Source organism: Rana temporaria, chromosome 1, assembly GCF_905171775.1.
Source record: "Rana temporaria chromosome 1, aRanTem1.1, whole genome shotgun sequence".
NCBI lineage: Eukaryota > Metazoa > Chordata > Amphibia > Anura > Ranidae > Rana > Rana temporaria.
Window position 1 is genome coordinate 637,658,936 of NC_053489.1, and position 20,579 is coordinate 637,679,514.

At 45.0% G+C, this 20,579-nt stretch overlaps 1 protein-coding gene across 4 annotated transcripts in view; it reads right to left on the reverse strand.

Annotated features, from left to right (window-relative positions):
* Positions 1-11,082, reverse strand: part of BOD1L1 (biorientation of chromosomes in cell division 1 like 1) — a 65,650-nt gene extending 54,568 nt beyond the window's left edge. For 3 of the 4 annotated variants that reach the window (XM_040335437.1, XM_040335436.1, XM_040335435.1), the window contains exons 1-2: positions 10,894-11,082; positions 2,015-2,139 (exon numbers count right to left, since the gene is read on the reverse strand). In XM_040335437.1, the coding sequence (XP_040191371.1) occupies positions 2,015-2,139; positions 10,894-11,010 (242 nt within the window). In that variant the 5' untranslated portion in view covers positions 11,011-11,082. The remainder of the gene's footprint in view (positions 1-2,014; positions 2,140-10,893) is intronic. The other variant, XM_040335438.1, reaches the window with a different exon arrangement.
* Positions 11,083-20,579: the final 9,497 nt, after the last annotated feature.

The following is a 20,579-nucleotide window of genomic DNA, read 5'->3' on the forward strand; positions in this document are numbered from 1 at the left end:
AAAGGGACATGTGGGTCATACGGAATGTCCCAGCCAAGGATTTCTCCTTTTAATTCGTTTGTGTTGATGAAGGAATTTGTTACAATACATTTACTTGACCCCATTTTAGACCAAGTGATGTTACCAGTATGTCTGCCCTTCTCTATGCAATGAAGACAGATCATAGCTGGTGGGATGGGCCAACAGAGCACTGAAAAATAAAATAAATCACTGCACTTCGTTTTAGTACTTCTCTCAAGATCCCTAATCCTTGATGCAGAGAGAATAAAGGCAAATATCCAAATGCATTGCCGAAATCGCGCTACTTCAAGTGAAGCGATTTCAAAGTAGCATCAATGTGAACCAGGGCTTAATGGACTTTTTTTATCTTGATTAAAATACTTTCAAGCCTTTTGTGAGATAGCCATTTCATTAGAGATTCTGCATATTGTCAAGGTGGTCTATACTCATGTCCCCCTATTTACTATGCTGAACGGTTTGTATCTGCCTGAACTATTTTTCAACAAGAAATATTCCTGATAAATGAGAACACACCAGCACAAGAGACATCCCACAGTGTCCCTTTTATTGCTTTAAAAAGGAGATGTACAGGCAAAGCTTTAGAAGAAGGAAAATCACCGCTCAAGGTGGGTCTGCTATAGGGTCATACACAGGTGTAGGATTCCAAGGGTGCTGGCAGTGCACTAGGCAAGCATGGGCGTAAAATGAAGGATGGATGGCCGCACTCCAAACCAAACAGGTTGTCTTTATTTAAACGAACAGCAAAACATACCAGATCACAGCAACAGAAACAGGAGGATAACCGACGTTTCGCACTGACTTAGTGCTTATTCATGGCTGTGATCTGGTATGAATAAGCACTAAGTCAGTGCGAAACGTCGGTTATCCTCCTGTTTCTGTTGCTGTGATCTGGTATGTTTTGCTGTTCGTTTAAATAAAGACAACCTGTTTGGTTTGGAGTGCGGCCATCCATCCTTCATTTTACGCCCATACAGGCAAAGCTTGTTTGGCTATACTTCTATGGATCACAGCAGTGCAGTTCGTTCTGCACTCCTGTGACAGTTTTCAGCAGACAGCGGGCTGAAGCCACAGAGCTGGTCCGGGCTCGGGTAAGAGCGCTCACATGCCTGGCTGGCAGCCGGATCAGCCTCTCAGCGAGCAGCTGAAAACATGAACCATGGACTATGGAATGCTTTACCAACCAGCATTCGGTTGGAGGAGAATCACTTGACCTTTAGAAAGATCAAAACTCATCTCTTTTGATATCAAAAGAGACAGGAACAACGAGCGCCCAGAGGCGATTTAATTCGCATGTGCTGCGCTATATAAGTTCTTCACTCACTCCTAGCTCCATCACATCATTATAGATAAGCTTTGTTTTTGTTCTAAAACAACCAAATAATGTGGTTTGTATTTTTGAACTGGTAAAGATCCTGTTCCTGATGTTTATGCCTGCTGCTACTATCCAGCCACTTGATTGTTTTCATTGTGTTTGTCTTTTGCTTAAACTGTGCAATACAGTAGACTGTTGGCTTCCCAGCCAGTAGTCCTGTGGTAGGTTGCGTTTCTTTCCCTCAAGGAATGCATAAAATACATTTGCATATTAATACAGAGGAGTCGGAGAGTCGGAAGTACATAAAACTGAGGAGTCGGAGCATTTATCTACCGACTCCACAGCCCTGATTGCTTGTCAACATTGAGGGGAGTCTCTCTACTTCTGGTAAAGGTTCAATAACTGTAAGCTCTTTAATTGCTTGGACAGCAAGAACTCTTATTAAAAAAGGAGAGACATTGTTTTTTTCTGGAAAAATCTTATTTTCCTATTTAAATGGGGAAGGGTCTGTTCTCTCAGGCTTACTGCACGCAAGAAAAGATCATTCAGCAGTCAGATCATCAGCGAACATGAATGATAACCTATAATGTACACTGAAAATACAAAATACTGGAAGTAAATGAACTCCAAGATGAAACAAACATGCAGAATAGATCATTTTCTGTACAAGACGCCACTCACTTGAGCACCTGTTGCCTGATATTATTCCTCAGCTGATTCTTGTTCAGATGGGGGCTCCAGGTGTGATTTGCCAAGTGGTTAGATACAAAATTGTCAACTCGTTGTCTCAAATTTTGGTATGCAGGCTACAGGACATAAAAAGCAAGAAGAGAGGAGGATATTAAACCATTGTAAATTATACAAGAGCCAATAAAACGACTACATCTACTACATTTATGGATAGTGGGGGAAACTAATGCGCAAAACACACTAGCCAGAGAATGGCATGACACTGGGGGGGGGGGGGGGGATAAAAAAAGATAAAATGACTTAAGCAGCAGCCCTAATATATAAGGAATCTGATGCGTGGGATAACTAATCACTAGCAGCTGCCACAACTAAAATAGTGCTCACACACTAAAAGCAATTTAATACCCTATGATTAAGTGGCGTGACCAGCCACATAACGCGTAAGGGAAGGAGGAGAGCCGTTGGTGACGTCATCCCGGCTCATGGACGAGAGCGGAGGAGTTTGTTTATCTTTATGCTGTTCATTTTCTACCTGAGTGCATACGATGTTTGAATAAATTATCTTTGTTTAATTATACTGCACTATGGAGCCTATTGTGGTCTTTATGTTCTCCACTGGGGGCTATGCATCCTCACTGTGAGCTTTTTGGAGTCAAAGTGATCGATCAGTGGTTTATCTGGTGACCGTGACTGTGAGCTGCTGCCATCTATTATTGGGAGGCTTGTATTTAAGCCAGCTGAGGTGAGAGGCTTGTGAGAACGGGGTCACTTGGAGTGGATCACCTGTCAGTTTGCGGTGGATTGCTTGTGTCACTATACACCTCAGAAATGTGTCATCCATTTTTTTTTTTGCATGATATTGGACTTTATTTTTCGAGGAGCATTTTTTGAGAATATTTCACCTACACACTATTGTATGAAGATTTGGTCAATGTTATTGATAGTAGATTTGTTAATTACATTGCACATTCGCACTTTATGATGTTATTGGATGCACAATATTGCTTTTTCACATTTATTTATTTTATTTAGATTATATATCCTTATATTTTTTCTGTTCGTTACACTGGATCGTATTTATTTATTATTGGTTTTAAATTAGTAAGCGCCTCAACACCTCCCATTATTTACATCTACTACATATAGGGCCAGATTCACAAAGAGATACGACGGTGTATCTCCTGATACACCGTCGTATCTCTGACTTAAACTGGTCCTATCTATGCGCCTGATTCATAGAATCAGTTACGCATAGATATGGCTACGATCCGACAGTGTTACACTGTCGGATCTTATTTTCAATTTGAAAATGGCGCCGGGGGCGTTCCCGCTGATTTACGTTGAATAATATGTAAATCAGCGAGATACGCGAATTCACGAACGTACGCGGACCCGACGCAGTGTTCTTACGACGCTTTCGTAGAGGCTTTCCCGGCGTATACTTACCCCTGCTTCTATGAGGCGCAGCCAATGTTAAGTATAGCCGTCGTTCCCGCGTCGATTTTAAATTTTTTAACGTTGTTTGCGTAAGTCGTTCTCGAATACGAATGGACGTCGTTTACGTAAGCGTCGAAACCACCGACGTCCTAGCGACGTCAGTGGGAGCAATGCACGCCGGGAAATTCCGCTGACGGCGCATGCTCATTTAAATCGGCGCGGGAACGCGCCTGATTTAAATAGTACACTCCCCCTAGCCGCGGAATTTGAATTCCGCTGGGGGATTTACGATCCGTCGCCGCAAGTTTGGAGGTAAGTGGTTTGTGAATTACCCACTTGCCTCTCAAACTTGTGGGAGCGGATCTTAAATCAGGTAGATCGAGCGGATCTAAAGATCCGCTGATCTACGTGAATCTGGCCCTTAGTTTCCAGCTGCAGGGCAAACCAACTGGAGCCCTTTTAAAAATGTGATGGCTTAAAAGGGTTAAGTTGGATAAGTTCAAACGCCCTACTGACTTTTTAATGAATCTGGAAGAGACTGGTTGTGGCTGCCCACTTACTGCACCACCGGTTTAAGACCACTAGTGTGCAACACCGGTGCCAATGCGCGTAGCCGTGATGTCTGCCGGCCACCCGCGATCCCTCCTGAGAGAGACAGAACAGGGATCTGTCAATGTAAACAGACATATGCCCGTTTTGTCAGGGGAGGAGAGAGAGATCTGTTCCCAGTGATTAGGAACAGCAATCTGCCTCCTCCTTCAGTCACTACACTGCCCCCCCACCAGTTAGAAACACCTCCCTAGGAAACACCTAACCCCTTGATCTCCCCCTAGTGTTAACCCCTTCCCCTGACAGTGTCATTTATACAGTAATCAGTGGCTATTTTTAGCTCTGTTCACTCTATTTTAGCTCTGATCGCAGTATAAATGTCAATGGTCCCAAAAAAGTGTCAAGTGTTTCATCTGTCCGCCGCAATCCCACGCAAAAAAAACCCCCTGCTGATCACTGCCATTACTGGTGTAAAAAAAAAAAATCCATAAATCTATCCCCCATTTTGTAGACGCTGAAACTTTTGCACAAGCCAATCAATATACGCTTAGTGCGATTATTTTTTATACAAAAATATGTAGAATACATATCGGTCTAAACTGATGAAGTAAATAGTTTATTACATTAATATTTTTTTAGGGGTATTATATTATAGCAAAAAAAAATTCTCAAATTTGTCAGTCTTTTTGTTTATTAGGGCAAAAAAAAAAAATCAAATACCACCAAAACAAAACTATTTGTGGGGGAAAAACTAAAATTTTTCGACGCAGTGCCATATCGCAAAAATGGCCCGGTCATTAAGGCCTCGTACACATGATGTGAAAATCAGAAGGAAAAATTCGTAAAACGAGCTGTCTGCAGATTTTCGGATTATTAGTACGGTGTTTTCCAACAGCCAATATTACTTTCAGACAAAAGCTGGATGTGGAGGCTATAAAATTTGTCGGATGTGAACTCAACATCTGATTTTTCGGGAGGTCAGTACAGAAATCGTCACACAAAAGTCAAAAGTACAAACACGCATACTCAGAAGCAACAAACGACTGGGAAGAGTTTGGCCTTGTAAACTACCGTTCGTAATCTCGAATTAACATTTGTGACGTGGCAATTGATGAGAAGTGCAGCGCACATTCTCGTCTTCTTTAATGGGATAATAATGAAGCTGCTTTGCTGGTGATTAGGGGTGTAACGGATCGTCACCGATCCGTGATCCGAACGGGCCACCCCGTTCGGATCGGCACACCCCGCGATCCGCGGAGCGCTCCGGAGCCTAGGCCTAGGAAAGTCCCCGGCTTCGGCCTAGCTCCGGAGCGATCTTGCTCCACCCAGTCTGCTTGCCAGAGCCCAGCGTGACACGCCTCCCCGCGGAGGCGTGTCACGCTGTGCACTGGGCTCTGGCAAGCCGACATGGAGAGGGAATAGTAGCAGAGAAGCACTAGTGTGAGAGGAGGAGGGGGGGGGGAGAGCACATTTCACGGGTGGATTAAAGAGGAAGCAGGTGAGGCTGTTTGGGACTTGTTAAAAGTACAATCTTGATGTTTTTACAGCTATATATAATTATATATATATATATATATATATATATATATATATATAATTATATATATATATATATATAGCTGTAAAAACATCAAGATTGTACTTTTAACAAGTCCCAAACAGCCTCACCTGCTTCCTCTTTAATCCACCCGTGAAATGTGTGTGTGTGTGTGTGTGTGTGTGTGTGTGTGTGTGTGTGTGTGTGTGTGTGTGTGTGTGTGTGTGTGTGTGTGTGTGTGTGTGTGTGTGTGTGTGTGTGTGTGTGTGTGTGTGTGAGTGATAGATTATATATATATATATATATATATATATATATATATATATTACACACACACATTTTTTTTTTTGCGCTGATCTGAAAATGATCCGATCCGTGACTCCTGATCCGAGGATCGATCCGATCCGTGAGTTTTTTGATCCGTTACACCCCTACTGGTGATACTGATATAGTTATGCCAAACGTATTTTAAAAGTCATTTGTTATGTATGATCTGAAAAATCGCGAACAAACCTTTACCAAACTTCTACCAACACAAAATTAGCAGAAGGGGCCCAAAGGATGGCACTTGAGAAATTAACTTCCTCTTTATACCCTCATTAGTACCTCACTACGTTTGTGTTTGTCGAATGACAATTTGCGGATAGTTAGTATGCGAGACAAAATCCTGCACACGTACTTTTGACAAAAATCAGACACTCGGTCGTACAACAATCAGACCGTGTGTATGAGGCCCAAGGGGGCAAATCCTTCCGGTCCTTAAATGCATAACTCGTCGCTACTTTGAAGAGGAATAACATTGTTACGGTAGCAGCATGGCTACTTTCATACTGGGGAATTAGCGGTAAAGGGCTCTTTCACACGGGTGGGCCGTTCAGGTCCGCCTGCCAGTTTTTTTGGCGGACCTGAACGGGCGCTCCATGCTCCTCTATGGAGCCGCGGGTGTCAACGGTGACACCCGACCCGCTCCGCCAAAGTGTGACGGAGGAAAAACCTACTTTTCCATCCGTCTGGCGGATCGGGTGAACACCCCTCCTCTCCTCGGTGCCGGCATCGCGACTGTGGCTTCACAGCCGGGCACGTACTACACATGCGCGAGCTGCACCGGGAGGTAGTGGGATCTGGATAGCCCTAAAAAGAGGGTATCCGCCCTCCCCCCACCCCAAAAACATGACATGCCAAATGTGGGATGTCAGGGGTCACCGTCACTTAAAGTGGAAGTTCCATTTTTGGGTGCAACTCTACTTTAAATGAATAAGTCAAGTGGCTATTGACGATACGCGTGGGGGAGAAGCCGAGTGACGCGATCGACGGTCAAATCCGTCCTTCTGAGGAGATCGTAGCACTGAGCGGCGTTCAATGACTGATTGCAGTTGAGCCTTTTTACCATCGAGGTTCCGTGAGTGCAATCATTGTATTGCAGGGTTCATTTCCCATTTTATTACGTTATTTGCACCATATATCTTTCTTTTCTCCTTATGAGCGGCTGATATCCTGTGTTTAATCGAGGAGTCCAGAAGGAAAAGGTTTTATATATATTTTTTTTTAGTTTTTTTGCTATAATGACAGCTGCACACCAGAGGACTGTGGATCTCACACCTGTCTCCTATTAGCCTATGTACTGAACTGTGTTTTTTCCATGAACTATTTTTGCTGGTTCTATTAGAACTTTTTCACATTATAGTTTTTTAGTGTTTTTTGTTTATCTTTTACACATATACCTCCCTGATTTGAGGTGTAGGGGGTTCTTATTTATGTATATGGTATGCAATTTTTTACTTGATTATCAGCGCAACACAATATTTTCTTATTTATTCACTTTGGTTTTGTGCACCTCACGTGTCTGCAGCTTATCTTTAGTATTTTATATGGTTTTAGTAATAGCGCTGTAGTACCTTTTTACATATTTATACTTTAAATTATACACCACACGCTTTTTAAAGTTATTACCCGAACAAAAAAATAAGCCAACTAATTGATTATAAAAATAGATTGAGTGACCCCCCAGGATATGAAAAAACTGGAGAACTCCGACATATGACCCGCTCCTGTGATGGTTGGCACGACAATGCAATAGTTTGATGCGGGAGACACAGGAGTTGGTCACCAATAGGAAAAGGTATGGGATATACACGCTCCAGGATGTGTCCGCTGTACCACACAAGTTGCAGTTTAATGACACATTTCCAACAAAAGATTTACTTTATTACTACTAGTTGTGCTCAAACCTGGACTGGCCACATGCTCACTAGGCTGCAATCCTCAGGATTTCACAGAGCCAGCCACATAACACAAAATAGGCCGCAAAAAGGTGGAGGAGGACAGGGCTTACTGACCAGAGGATAAGGCCCCTACAACGATCGGGGGGCGCGATTTTGGAAAGAAAAAGAAGAACCATCTGATCCAGGCAGAAGGCCAAGGCAACACGAAGTAGATGGATCTGCCTCAAGACCAAGTCCACTGAACGACCATCCGGTCAGGATAAACAACAAATGATGTGCTGCTCCTGGATGTTGGGAAACACAACTTAAACTGAGGGATGGAAGGAGGCGGGGGAAGGGATGTTGGAAGAGACTTTTCACTGTATTGGCTTGCGTTTTCTATAGAGGGAGGAGCCAATCATCTCTCAGGCTGCTGTCCCAGAAGAGGATTTAGGGAAATCTACACTCATCTGGTTTAATACTGAAACACATCTTGGATTAGATCAGACAATTAGTCAAGCATGCATGTCCTACAAACACCACCTTTCACTTATACAATATTTCCAGAACAGCTAGCAAGTCACATGATCACATACACCACGTGGGCCTATTTATAAAACATTCATTGGATGAAAGGCTCATGTAGCCTAGAAGAACTATCCCCATATTTTCTGTAACATTAGTTACAACCATCGTCAGCTCCATCTAATGGCCAAAATACAGTATAGTTCTCCATTACCTCAATGAGAAAATATACAGAATTCAGGTCACTAGAAGAAGCCGACGATCAGAGGACTTAAAGCGGAGGTCCGGTGAAAAAAAAAAAAAAAAGTCAGCAGCTACTAACACTGTAGCTGCTGACTTTTACTAAGGAGACTTACCTGCCCAGGGTGCCCGAGATGACGGTAGCCGAAGCCGAGCAAACGCGCGGGTCTAGGCTGCCCCGCCGCCATCCTCGGTCAGGGAATCAGGAAGTGAAGCCTTGCAGCTTCACCGCCCGATTCCCTAGTGCGCATGCGCGAGCCGCGTCGTGAATGGGTGATGTCTTCTGGGACATCCACAATGTCCCAGAAGACACCGCTCCCCCATTCCACAGGAGGCAGCCGAGGAACAGAAGAATGAAGATGGACCACGGATCAGGAAGTGGCAGATTAGGACAATCTGCCTAGCAACAGGCACTGGTATGTATAATAAAAAAAAAAATTATTTTAATTTTTTTTCTGCATTTTTAAAAAAGTTTTCCTTGGTGGAGCTCCGCTTTAAAGTGGAGCTATACTTACCTTCAGAATGTCAGTGGCTGTTATCTTCAGGCAGCTGGCTTCTGGGTACAGATTGCCAGACACTTCTCATTGGCCGATATGGTGTCACTCCCACACATGATTAGGAGTTCATTCATCTTGACATTGCCAAAATTGTACAATGAGCTGAGCGGGTGCAGTTCAGGGGCGCACAGAAAAGAAAGCAACTTAATGCAGAAGAGACATATTAGCTGCATTAATCCTGCTTGTTTACCAACTTTATATTTTTTCCTAAAGTTGCACTTTAAAAGTAGAATTCTGTTTAATACTAACTAGTCTTATAATGCCCCACCCAGTGTCAACCTACATCTCATACAGAGATCCATTCCATCTCACACACAGGGGCTGCTCTGAACTATGCCACATGCAGGGGCCATTCCGCGACAGCCTACATGCACAGGTCACCCAACACGCAGGGGACACTACATGCACAGGTCTGCTCACATGCAAAGGCACCCAACACGCAGGGACCCCCCTACATGCAAGGGCCATGGTCTACAGAAAGGGGGCACCGCACACTCAGGCATGGTCTACAGAAAGGGGGCACCGCACACTCAGGCATACCCTACATGCAAGGGCTACCCCACACTCAGGCATACCCTACATGCAAGGGCTACCCCACACTCAGGCATACCCTACATGCAAGGGCTACCCCACACTCAGGCATACCCTACATGCAAGGGCTACCCCACACTCAGGCATACCCTACATGCAAGGGCTACCCCACACTCAGGCATACCCTACATGCAAGGGCTACCCCACACTCAGGCATACCCTACATGCAAGGGCTACCCCACACTCAGGCATACCCTACATGCAAGGGCTACCCCACACTCAGGGATACCCTACATGCAAGGGCTACCCCACACTCAGGGATACCCTACATGCAAGGGCTACCCCACACTCAGGGGCCACCCAACACACAGGAACACCCCATCAGGGATAGGCAACCTCGGCCCTCCAGCAGTGGTGAAACTACAATTCCCATTAGACAATGCAAGACCCTGACAATCACAGGAATAACTCAGAGGCAGAGGCATGATGGGATTTGTAGTTTTACCACAGCTGGAGGACCGAGGTTGCATACCCCTGGTCTACATGCAAGGGCCACCCCACACTCTGGGGCCGCCCTACATGCAAGGGCCACCCCACACTCTGGGGCCGCCTCACATAGAGGGGTCACCCCACACTCTGGGGCCGCCTCACATAGAGGGGTCACCCCACACTCTGGGGCCGCCTCACATAGAGGGGTCACCCCACACTCTGGGGCCGCCTCACATAGAGGGGTCAACCACCACACAGGAACACCCCATCGGGGGCAAACAACCTCGGCCCTCCAGCTGTGCTGAAACTACAAGTCCCAGGAGACATTGCAAGACCCTGACAATCACAGGCATGACTCCTAGAGGCAGAGGCATGATGGGATTTGTAGTTTCACCACAGCTGGAGGGCCGAGGTTGTCTACCTCTGGTCTACAGCCACAGGGGCCCCCACCACATACAGGCACACAGGGCCCCCCCACCACATACAGGGCCCCCCCACCACATACAGGGCCCCCCCACCACCACATACAGGGCCCCCACCACATACAGGCACACAGGGCCCCCCCACCACATACATGGTTGATGTGCTGCCTGATAACAGTAGATAATGAGGTTGCTGTGAGGGGTTCAATGATACGTCATGAAGTATGTACACACAACACAGACATTATGTGTGCCCCTCCCCCATTTCTCGGTGAGAACTATTCCCCACAATATAAGCTCCACGTGGAGGATATGCGGAGCCCCCCAGCCCGGCTCATGAAGCGCTCCTCCCGGTGTCTCACACACAGGCCCCCCTCCTCACCTTGGTGTCCACATCAGCCAGACAGTCTCGGCGGAACTGGTCGAACAGTCCTTGGCTCTTGAGGTGATTGACGATCAGAGACACGAGTTTAGGATCCCCGGGCGGTAGATTGGCCATACTCTGCAGCGAGGTGCCCCGGGCTCATCACCCAAAACAAACGCAGCCGCGACACCTGACCCGGAAACACCGGGGGATTGTGGGAGCGAGCGGGTCCCAGGCAAGAGCGGCCAGGAGACGTGAAAGGAGGGAGAGTGTTCTGCGAGGAGCTCCCTCTACAGGCACAGCTTGTAATAACATGCTTCTTACCATTAGTGTCATTCGTTTTACTTTCTTTTATGCAACGATGAAAATTCTGGGGGTTGAAAACCACGAGACCACCAGAAGATTTACCCCCCCCCCCTTCATGTACAGGTATTTTTTGGCAATACGGCATTGCGTTATTTTAACTGACAATTGCACGGTCGTGCGATGCCATTACCAAATAAAACCTATATAAATGTCTTTCCCACAAATAGAGCTTTCTTTTGATCACATCAATTTTTTGCGATATAAAAAAAAAAAAAAAACAGCGCATATTATATATATACACACACACACACACACACACATATATATATATATATATATATATATATACACACACACACATACACACACACACACACACACACATTTTACTATAATACATATCCAATAAAAAAAATAAAAAATAAAGTTTCTTCATAAATTTAGGCCAACGTGTATTCTGCTACATGTTTTTGGTAAACTTAAAATCCCAATAAGTGTATATCGATTGGTTTACGCAAATGTTATAGTGTCTACATACTATGGAGTATTTTTATTTGCTTTTATTTTTTTTTACTAGTAATGGAGGCGGCGATCAGGGACTTCTAGCAGGATTGCGATACTGTGGCGAACATTCTGACACTTTTTGTGATCAGTGCTAAAAATATGCACTGTCACTGTACTAATGACACTGGCTGGGAAGGGGTTAAACATCAGGGGGCTCAAAGGGTTAACTGCATGCCTATACTGTGTGAGGTGCCTTTACTAGGGGAAGAGATAGATTTTGTGTCCCTGCAAAGCTGGGAATAAATTATATTATTTTTCTCTTGTCAGAACGGAGATCTGCCTTGTTTGCATAGACAGATCACAGTTCTGTGTCTCTGCCTGATGATCGGTGGGTGCCGACGGACATCCTGTACCTGCCGATCAGCTTCTGCTGTGTGTAATCATAGTGGAAGAGGGCCAATGGCATAGCTCCCAACTGTCCCTGATTTTGCGGGACTGTCCCTGATTTGGAGCAATGTCCCTCGGTCCCTCATTTGTCCCTCATTTTGTGTCTGATCTCTATAGATGTATAGAAAATGCACTTTTTATCTATCAAAAAGTGTTTCCCAGCACTAAATTTTCATCCGATTTCTAAATTGCTTCTTTTGTAAAGCCAATATAAAGGAATAGTAGTGGTAAAAAAAGCACTTGTGGGTTTAACCAATCTTATTTTTTTGTACAATTCTCCTTTAAGGGGGCGTGGCAAGGGGTGTGTTCTATGCCTGCATACTTTTGCTGATAGGTGTCCCTCATTTCCATCTCAAAAAATTGGGAGGTATGTGAATCCTATGTACAGTGCAGAAAATACAGTGCAAAATAAAGAATACATATCGGCCTAAACTGAGGAAAATAAATATATTTTTTTTTTTATATTTTTGGGGATTTTTATTATAGCAAAAAGTAAATTATGCTTTTTTTTTCTAAATTCTCGCTCTTTTTTGTTTATAGTGCAAAAAATGAAAACCGCAGAGGTGCTCAATGACCGCCTAAAGAAAGCTCTATTTATAGGGAAAAAAGGATGTCAATTTTGTTTGGGTACCATGTCGCACGAACGCGCAATTGTCAATTAAAGCAACGCAGTGCCATATCGCAAAAAGTTCTCTGGTCAGGAAGGGGGTAAAATCTTTCGGGGCTGAAGTGGTTAAAATGCCAACATCTATTTACAAAAAATGAATATCATTTGCCTGATTTTCCTCATTGACAGGGGTTCCCCCGAGACCTGAAAAATATTTCAAGGCTTTCCCTGGGGTAAAACAGTTGAGAAAGACTGTTCTATCCGGTATAAATAGAGGTAAGGATAGGCTGAAAAATGTGAACAGGATCCATGAGCGCCACCACCTGGCTGCTTATGAAACATTCGAGTGCAATATTTATATTTTCCCAAATGCAAAAAAAAAAAAAAAAATATATAATATATATATATATATATATATTTACCTCTTTACATTCCCCTCAATAATACTGTCTCTTTTTAGACATGTATGCACCTACATAGGGCCAGATCCACATAGAATTGGATAGGTGCAGCGTATCAGAGATACGCTACGCCGCCGTATCTTACCTGGCTTTAAGTCGAATCCAGGAAGATTTTGCGCCGTAAGTTACAGCGGCGTAGTGTATTTCTGGCGGCGGAAATTCAAATCTCCGATTAGGGGGGCGCGATTCATTTAAATGAAGCGCGTCCCCGCGCCGATTGAACTGCGCATGCTCCGTTTCGAAATTTCCCGCCGTGCTTTGCGCAAAATGACGTCGCAACAACGTCATTTTTTGAACTTGGACGTGACTTATGTCCATCCCTATTCACAGACGACTTGCGCAAAAAAATAATAATTCAAATTTCAACGCGGGAACGACGGCCACACTTTAACTAGGCAAGTCCATCTATACAAAAAATTAAAAAAAGTGTAAAAAAGAAGAAAAGTGGGAATTGTTTTATGAATACATTCACAGTGCTGGCTTGCATATATATTTTTTATTATTGATTGTTATTTCCCAGCGCTGAATTTTTCTAATTTCACAAGTCCATCTATACGCCGCAAAATAGAAGCTTTAACTATACGCCGGAAAAAGCCTCTAGAGACGACGTAAGAGAATGCGACGGCCACGCGTACGTTCGTGGATCGTCGGAAAAAGCTCATTTGCATACCCGACGCGGAAAACGACGCAAACTCCACCCAGCGGACGCCAAAGTATTGCATCTGCGATCCGAAGGCGTACAAAGCCGTACGCCTGTCGGATCGAACCCAGATGCCGTCGTATCTTGGTTTGAGGATTCAAACTAAAGATACGACGCGGGTAATTTGAAAGTACGCCGGCGTATCAGTAGATACGCCGGCGTACTCTCTCTCTGGATCTGGCCCTTAGTTTTATTAGCCAGTCAATTAACTACCAGCCTTTTATTCTCAGAGAGAAGAGAAGTAATTTTATACAAGTCAGCGAGAAGCAGCAGTTCTTAGGGAAAGCCTTTGACAGGCTGAATAGTTGGCATAGATGAGAATGGTGACTAGACAACAGGTCTGTTACTCAGAAAAAGGAGCCTTTTATTCTCGCTGGTTTGTAATGGCCTCAATGCCGACACCTTTAATACTTCTCAATAAAAGTTTCTAAGCGATTTCTGGAACAAAACTGAAATTACAGAAAGGTCTCGCTTCCTGGTTCTCACACTGGAATTAAACAGAGCCATTCTTGTCACTAGTAATCTGTGTCAGGCAATGGCCAAAACTTTCCCGCTCTTTTAAGTGACTGCAGAAAAGAAGGGAATTAAAGGGCAGTTTAGAATGAGCCGTTCCCGGAATGATGATTAAAATCTCTAGTAAGTAATACTTCAAACTGTCATTAACATTTTGAGAGATAACGCTGCCATCTCTCCATGGATGGCTGCATAAGCTATCTGGCTGATCATTGCTTATGAACGGCTGTTTGTTTGAGCGGAGATCTAGGGGCCTAGTTATGGGCTGAAATTTAATATCTTTTCATTTTTTTTTTTTCATTGGCAATTTGGATTCAGCCACTTTTAGCCAGATTCAGGTACGTTTACGCCGGCGTATCAGTAGATACGCCGTCGTAACGCTGAATCTACGCTGGCGTTAATTTAAGCGTATTCTGGAAACCAGATACGCTTAAATTAGGCTAAGATACGAGGGGCGTAAGTCTCCTACGCCGTCGTATCTTAGTGTGCAATTTTCCCACTGGCCGCTAGGTGGCGCTTCCGTTGAGTTCGGCGTAGAATATGTAAATGACTAGATATGCCGATTCACGAACGTACGTGCGCCCGGCGCATTTTGTTTACGTATGGCTTTTTTCGGCGTAAAGTTATTCCAACAAATAGCTGGCCTAGCCAATGTTAAGTATGGCCGTCGTTCCCGTGTCAAAATTTGAAATTTTTTCGTCGTTTGCGCAAGTCGACAGTGAATGGGGCTGGACGTAATTTACGTTCAAGTCGAAACCAATACGTCCTTGCGGCGTACTCGCATGCGCTGTCCGTAAAAAACGTCAATCAAGTCGGGTCACCAAACATTAACATAAAACACGCCCCCCATCCTCATTTGAATTAGGCGCGCTTACGCCGGCCCCATTTACGATACGCCGCCGTAAGTTAGGAGGCAAGTGCTTTGTGAATACAGTACTTGCCTCTCTGACTTAAGGCGGCGTAGCGTAAATACGATACGCTACGCCGCCTTAAAGATGCGCGCCCCTACCTGAATCTAGCTATTTGTCAATTTATAGGGCTGCTGGTTTTGAACAAAGTAAAAGCAGGCCAAGGATATCCATTTTGTAAATAGACAAAGTAAATAGACTGGAACAAATCATTTGGTGGAAGGGGGATTATGGTGTGGGGTTGTTTTTTCAGGGGTTGGGCTTGGCCCCTTAGTGAAGGGAACTCTTAAGGTGTCAGCATACCAAGACATTTTGGACATTTCATGCTCCAAACTTTGTGGGAACAGTTTAGGGATGGCCCCTTCCTGTTCCAACATGACTGCGCACCAGTGCACAAACAAGGTCCATAAAGACTTGAATGAGCGAGTTTGGGTTGGAGGAACTTGACTGGCAGCACAGTGTCCTGACCTAAAACCAATTGAACATCTTTGGGATGAATTAGAGCAGAGACATCCCCAAACTGTTCCCACAAAGTTGGGAGCATGAAATGTCCAAAATGTCTTGGTATACCGACGCCTTAAGAGTTCCCTTCACTGGAACTAAGCCCAACCGCTGAAAAACAACTCCACACCATAATCCCCCCTCCACAGAGGCGTTCCTAGGGGGGTGCGGGGGGTGCGGTCCACCCCGGGTGACACCCGCTAGAGGGGTGACACCATCCCGATTTAAAAAAAACAAAAAAACTTTTTTTTTTTTAGCTGACATGTGGGGGGGGGGGCGGCTCCCCCCCGCGACTGCAGCGATGAGCGCCGCGGTACAAGAGGAGGGGGGTGACACCGCAGCACCATCCATCCCCTCTTCTCACAGCCACGGGCTGTTAGCGGTGGTCGGCAGTTGGCACACAGGCACAGCCCCCTCTTTTGTGTGTACAGAGGGGGAGAGGCCGAGGGGACCTTCTGTCCATGTGCCGTGGCGCTGCCTGCGATGATCTGAGGTACTGAATGGGGAGGGTGGGTGTTTGCACCTAGGGCGATTTCACTGAAGGGGTGGGGGGGGATGTACTAAGGGGGTGTTTGCACTGAGGGGGTTTTCACTAAGGGGGGTTTGCACTGAGGGGGGTGTTTGTACTAAGGGGGGTGGTGTTTGCACTGGGGGTTGCACCGAGGGGGTTTGCACTGGGGGGGGTCTGCACTGAGGGGGGGGGGGGTGTCTGCACTGAGGGGGGGGGTCTGTGTAACATGCAGGGGTCCAGAGGTGCAGGTGGCTGTGTAATGTAAAAGGGGTGCAGTGATGCAGGGTGCTGTGTAATGTAAAGGGGTGCAGAGGGCTGTGTAGTGTAAAAGGGTCCAGAGGTGCAGGGGGCTATGTGATGTAAAGGGGTGCAGAGGTTCAGGCGGCTGTGTAATGTAAAAGGGGTGCAGTGATGCAGGGTGCTGTGTAATGTAAAGGGGTCCAGTGATGCAGGGGGCTGTGTAATGTAAAGGGGTCCAGAGGTGCAGTTGTGGAGAGGGGTACACAGTAGTAACAAAAAGATATTGAAGGATGCAGAGGTATGCAAGGGGCACAGTGGGGTGTTTTTACATTTTAACGTGGGGGGGTGCCAGATATTGGATCCGCCCCGGGTGCCAAATGCTCTAGGTACGCCCCTGCCCCTCCACCAAATGATTTGGAACAGTACACAAAGCAAGGTCCATAAAGACATGGATGAGCGAGTTTGGGGTGGAGGACAGCAGCAGCACAGAGTCCTCCTGACCTCAAACCAATTGAACATCTTTGGGATGAATTAGAGCGGAGACTCCAAGCCAGGCCTCCTCGTCCACATCGGTGCTTAACCTCACAAATGCGCTTCTGGAAGAATGGTCAAACATTCCTAAACCTTGTGGACAGACGAGTGGAAGCTGTTATAGCTGCAAAGGGGGCCAACTCAATATTGAACTCTACGGACTAAGACTGGGATGCCATTAAAGCTCATGAGCGTGTAAAGGAAGGGCATCCCAATACTTTTGGTGTATATGCAGGAATCTTTAATACTTTGTTTTTTACAAGAAAAGCCTAAGTGCAGCCAAATTACAAGCAAAGAAATCAGCACAAGGGACATAACTTGCAAAGTGCTGTCTATGTGCTTTTTGGGGAGGTTACCCTTCACTTTCCGACCCTTTGATAACAGAAAAAGTGGGGGCATTTCTCCAAGTATAGTAACAGATACTAGCCCTACCCTTCTGTGTCTCTAAATTGCATAACATAATGCAATTTCAAATCAGATATTTTGGGGAATTTTATAGTTCTGTAGAATAACAGATGGCACCTTAAAGTATAACTAAATACAAAGTAGGGAATAGAACTTTGTCAGTATTTATTGCTGTCTGTGCCCCCGTTACGGAGATTAACCCTCTCTATTTGTTCTGTTTACTATTATCATTGCTCTATCCAAAATGAAAAAAAAAAAAAAAACTAGAAAAAAATTGTACCGTACTTATGCTGGCCATACACTCTACGAAAAATCGTCCGAACAAACTTTCGAAAAACAAACGTTCGGCTGTGAGCACAAACGATAGTGCCATCATGTAATAACCGATAAATCGTTCAGTGGACATAAATAAAAAAAAAATTGGCTTTTTTTTTACATATACCAAGTGCAGAAAGTTTGGACGGGAAACACATTAAGTTTCCGATTTATCGTTCGTTAAAAAATTTCCAAACTAGTCCTTTCGTTTTTTCGGCTCAAAAACATCCCAACGATTATCGATTTTGTGCCCATTAACTGTTCGAAAAAGAACGAACTGTCTGAACGACCGAATTTCGGACGATTTTTCATACAGTGTATGGCCAGCATTACCGTCCTTTTCTTTTCCTGTTGCCTATCCATGGCAGCATACATGTGATAGTAGCCACACCCACCTGCCCACAGGTGAGGCGCTTAACCACTTAACGACCGCCGCATGTAAATATACATCGGCAGAATGGCAAGTACAGGCAGATGGACGTGCCTATACGTCCCTGCCTAGACGTGGGTCGGGGGTCCGAACATGCGGCGGTCGGTAATCGTCTGGGAGCGATCCGGGATGAGGGGGCGGCTATTCGTTTAGCCACCCCCTCGCGATCGCTCCCCGGAGCTTAAGAACGGGGAGAGCCGTATGTAAACACGGCTTCCCCGTGCTTCACTGTGGCGGCTGCATCGAATGTGTCATCCCTTTTATAGGGAGACACGATCGATGACGTCAGACCTACAGCCACACCCCCTTACAGTTGTAAACACACACTAGGTAAAACATAACTCCTACAGCTCCCCCTGTGGTTAACTCCCAAACTGCAACTGTAATTTCCACAATAAACAATGCAATTTAAATGCATTTTTTGCTGTGAAAATGACAATGGTCCCAAAAATGTGTCAAAATTGTCCGAAGTGTCCGCCATAATGTCGCAGTCACGAAAAAAACAAAAATAGGTAGAGAATACGTATCGGCCTAAACTGAGGAAAAAAAATGTTTTTTATATATTTTTGGGGGATATTTATTATAGAAAAAAGTTTAAAATATTGCATTTTTTTCAAAATTGACGCTCTATTTTTGTTTACAGCGCAAAAAATAAAAACCGCAGCGGTGATCAAATACCACCAAAATAAAGCTCTATTTGTGGGGGAAAAAAAAGGACGTCAATTTTGTTTGGGAGCCACGTCGCACGACCGCGCAATTGTCTGTTAAAGCGACGCAGTGCCGAATCGCAAAACCCGGCCTGGTCCTTTAGCTGCATTTTGGTCCGGGGCTTAAGTGGTTAAAACACGAGAACAGTTGAATTATCCCTTAAGAGCCGGTTCACACAGGGGCGACTCGTCAGACGACTTAGCCACCTGACAAGTCACGCTCTCTGTTCTGTACTATGGAACCGTTCCAATAGGAGCGACTCAAGTCGCTCCGACTTAAAAAAGGGACGACTTCAGGGCAACTTGCATTGACTTCAATACAGAAGTCATTTCGCAAGTCGCCTCTGAAGTCGTGTGCAGATCGCCTTGCCGAGTCACTCGGCAAGTCGTGTTGCCCCAGTGTGAACCCCTCTTTGGAAACTAGACAGTCAGAGGTATTTAGTATGTTTTGTGAAGTTGTCATTTTTTTGTCACAATTTTTTGGAAATTAAATACATTTTATTTTTTGTTATTTTTTTACATACTGTCACAAGTGCAGTACAGTGTCATCATATGACTGGTATGGCGGTGAACAGGGATACTGACTGGTGACAGTATGCTAAAAATAAATAATATTTTATTATTGTTTTTTTTTATTCTTTTCTTTTAACTTTTTTTTTACTATTTTTTTTTACTACCAGATGTCATCATAGTGACATACTATAATATTCTGGTGGGGGGGGGGGGGGGGGGTTGATCAGGGATTTTTTTTTCTCTTTACACTTTGATGTTATAGTGATTATCATCGGAACAGTAGGGTGACCACGTGTCCCGGATTGCCCGGGACAGTCCCGCATTTTGCAGGTCTGTCCCGGGCACATTCATTCCAGGACAATACAGTGTCCCGGAATGAAACTGGCACAGCCACCCCCAGGGCCAATCTGATGCCCCCAAAAAAGGTCGCCACATCACCGCTTTACTCACTGACAGTACTTGTCCCTGCCCGGGAATGCCTGGAGGAGTACAGTCCCCGCCCCCTGCTTGTGATTGGGGAAATCATAAATCCCGCCTCTTGTGTCCAATCACTGTGCTGTGATTCGTTACAGCAGAAGCTGATTTTTGTGAAGGGAGGGTGTCCCTGAATGGTAGTTTGGAAATGTGGTCACCCTAGTCCGCAATGTTTTGAACTATCGTGAATGGGTTTCATTCATAACAGCTGTGATTAGTAGTGATCTGTGACTGGCTACAGATGTTCACCATCACTGTGTTAGTGTATTTAAATCTGCTAGTACATTTAACACCCCCTCCCGACTGACAATGCTGCTGTCCAAAGGTGCTCCGTTATCCAGAGTGGGGGCACTCCAATACAGGAGGTGTGGTAACCTCCACTTCCTAGGTTCTGATCTTCTAACTACAATTGCGTCTCCATTGTGGCCAATAATGACTGAAGGATTGAGGTCCTGCCTTGGGGAAAGTATCTTCTCCCAGGGATTGGGCAGGTGGGCTGGAAATGAGGGTAGCAAAAGCAACATCAAGATGTTTTGTATATTCAATGCAGTGTCGATCAAGTTTTATTTGGTTTTAACTGGAAGCAATTCGATCGTAGAATATTGTTATCCCAATTAAAGGCAGAATAGGA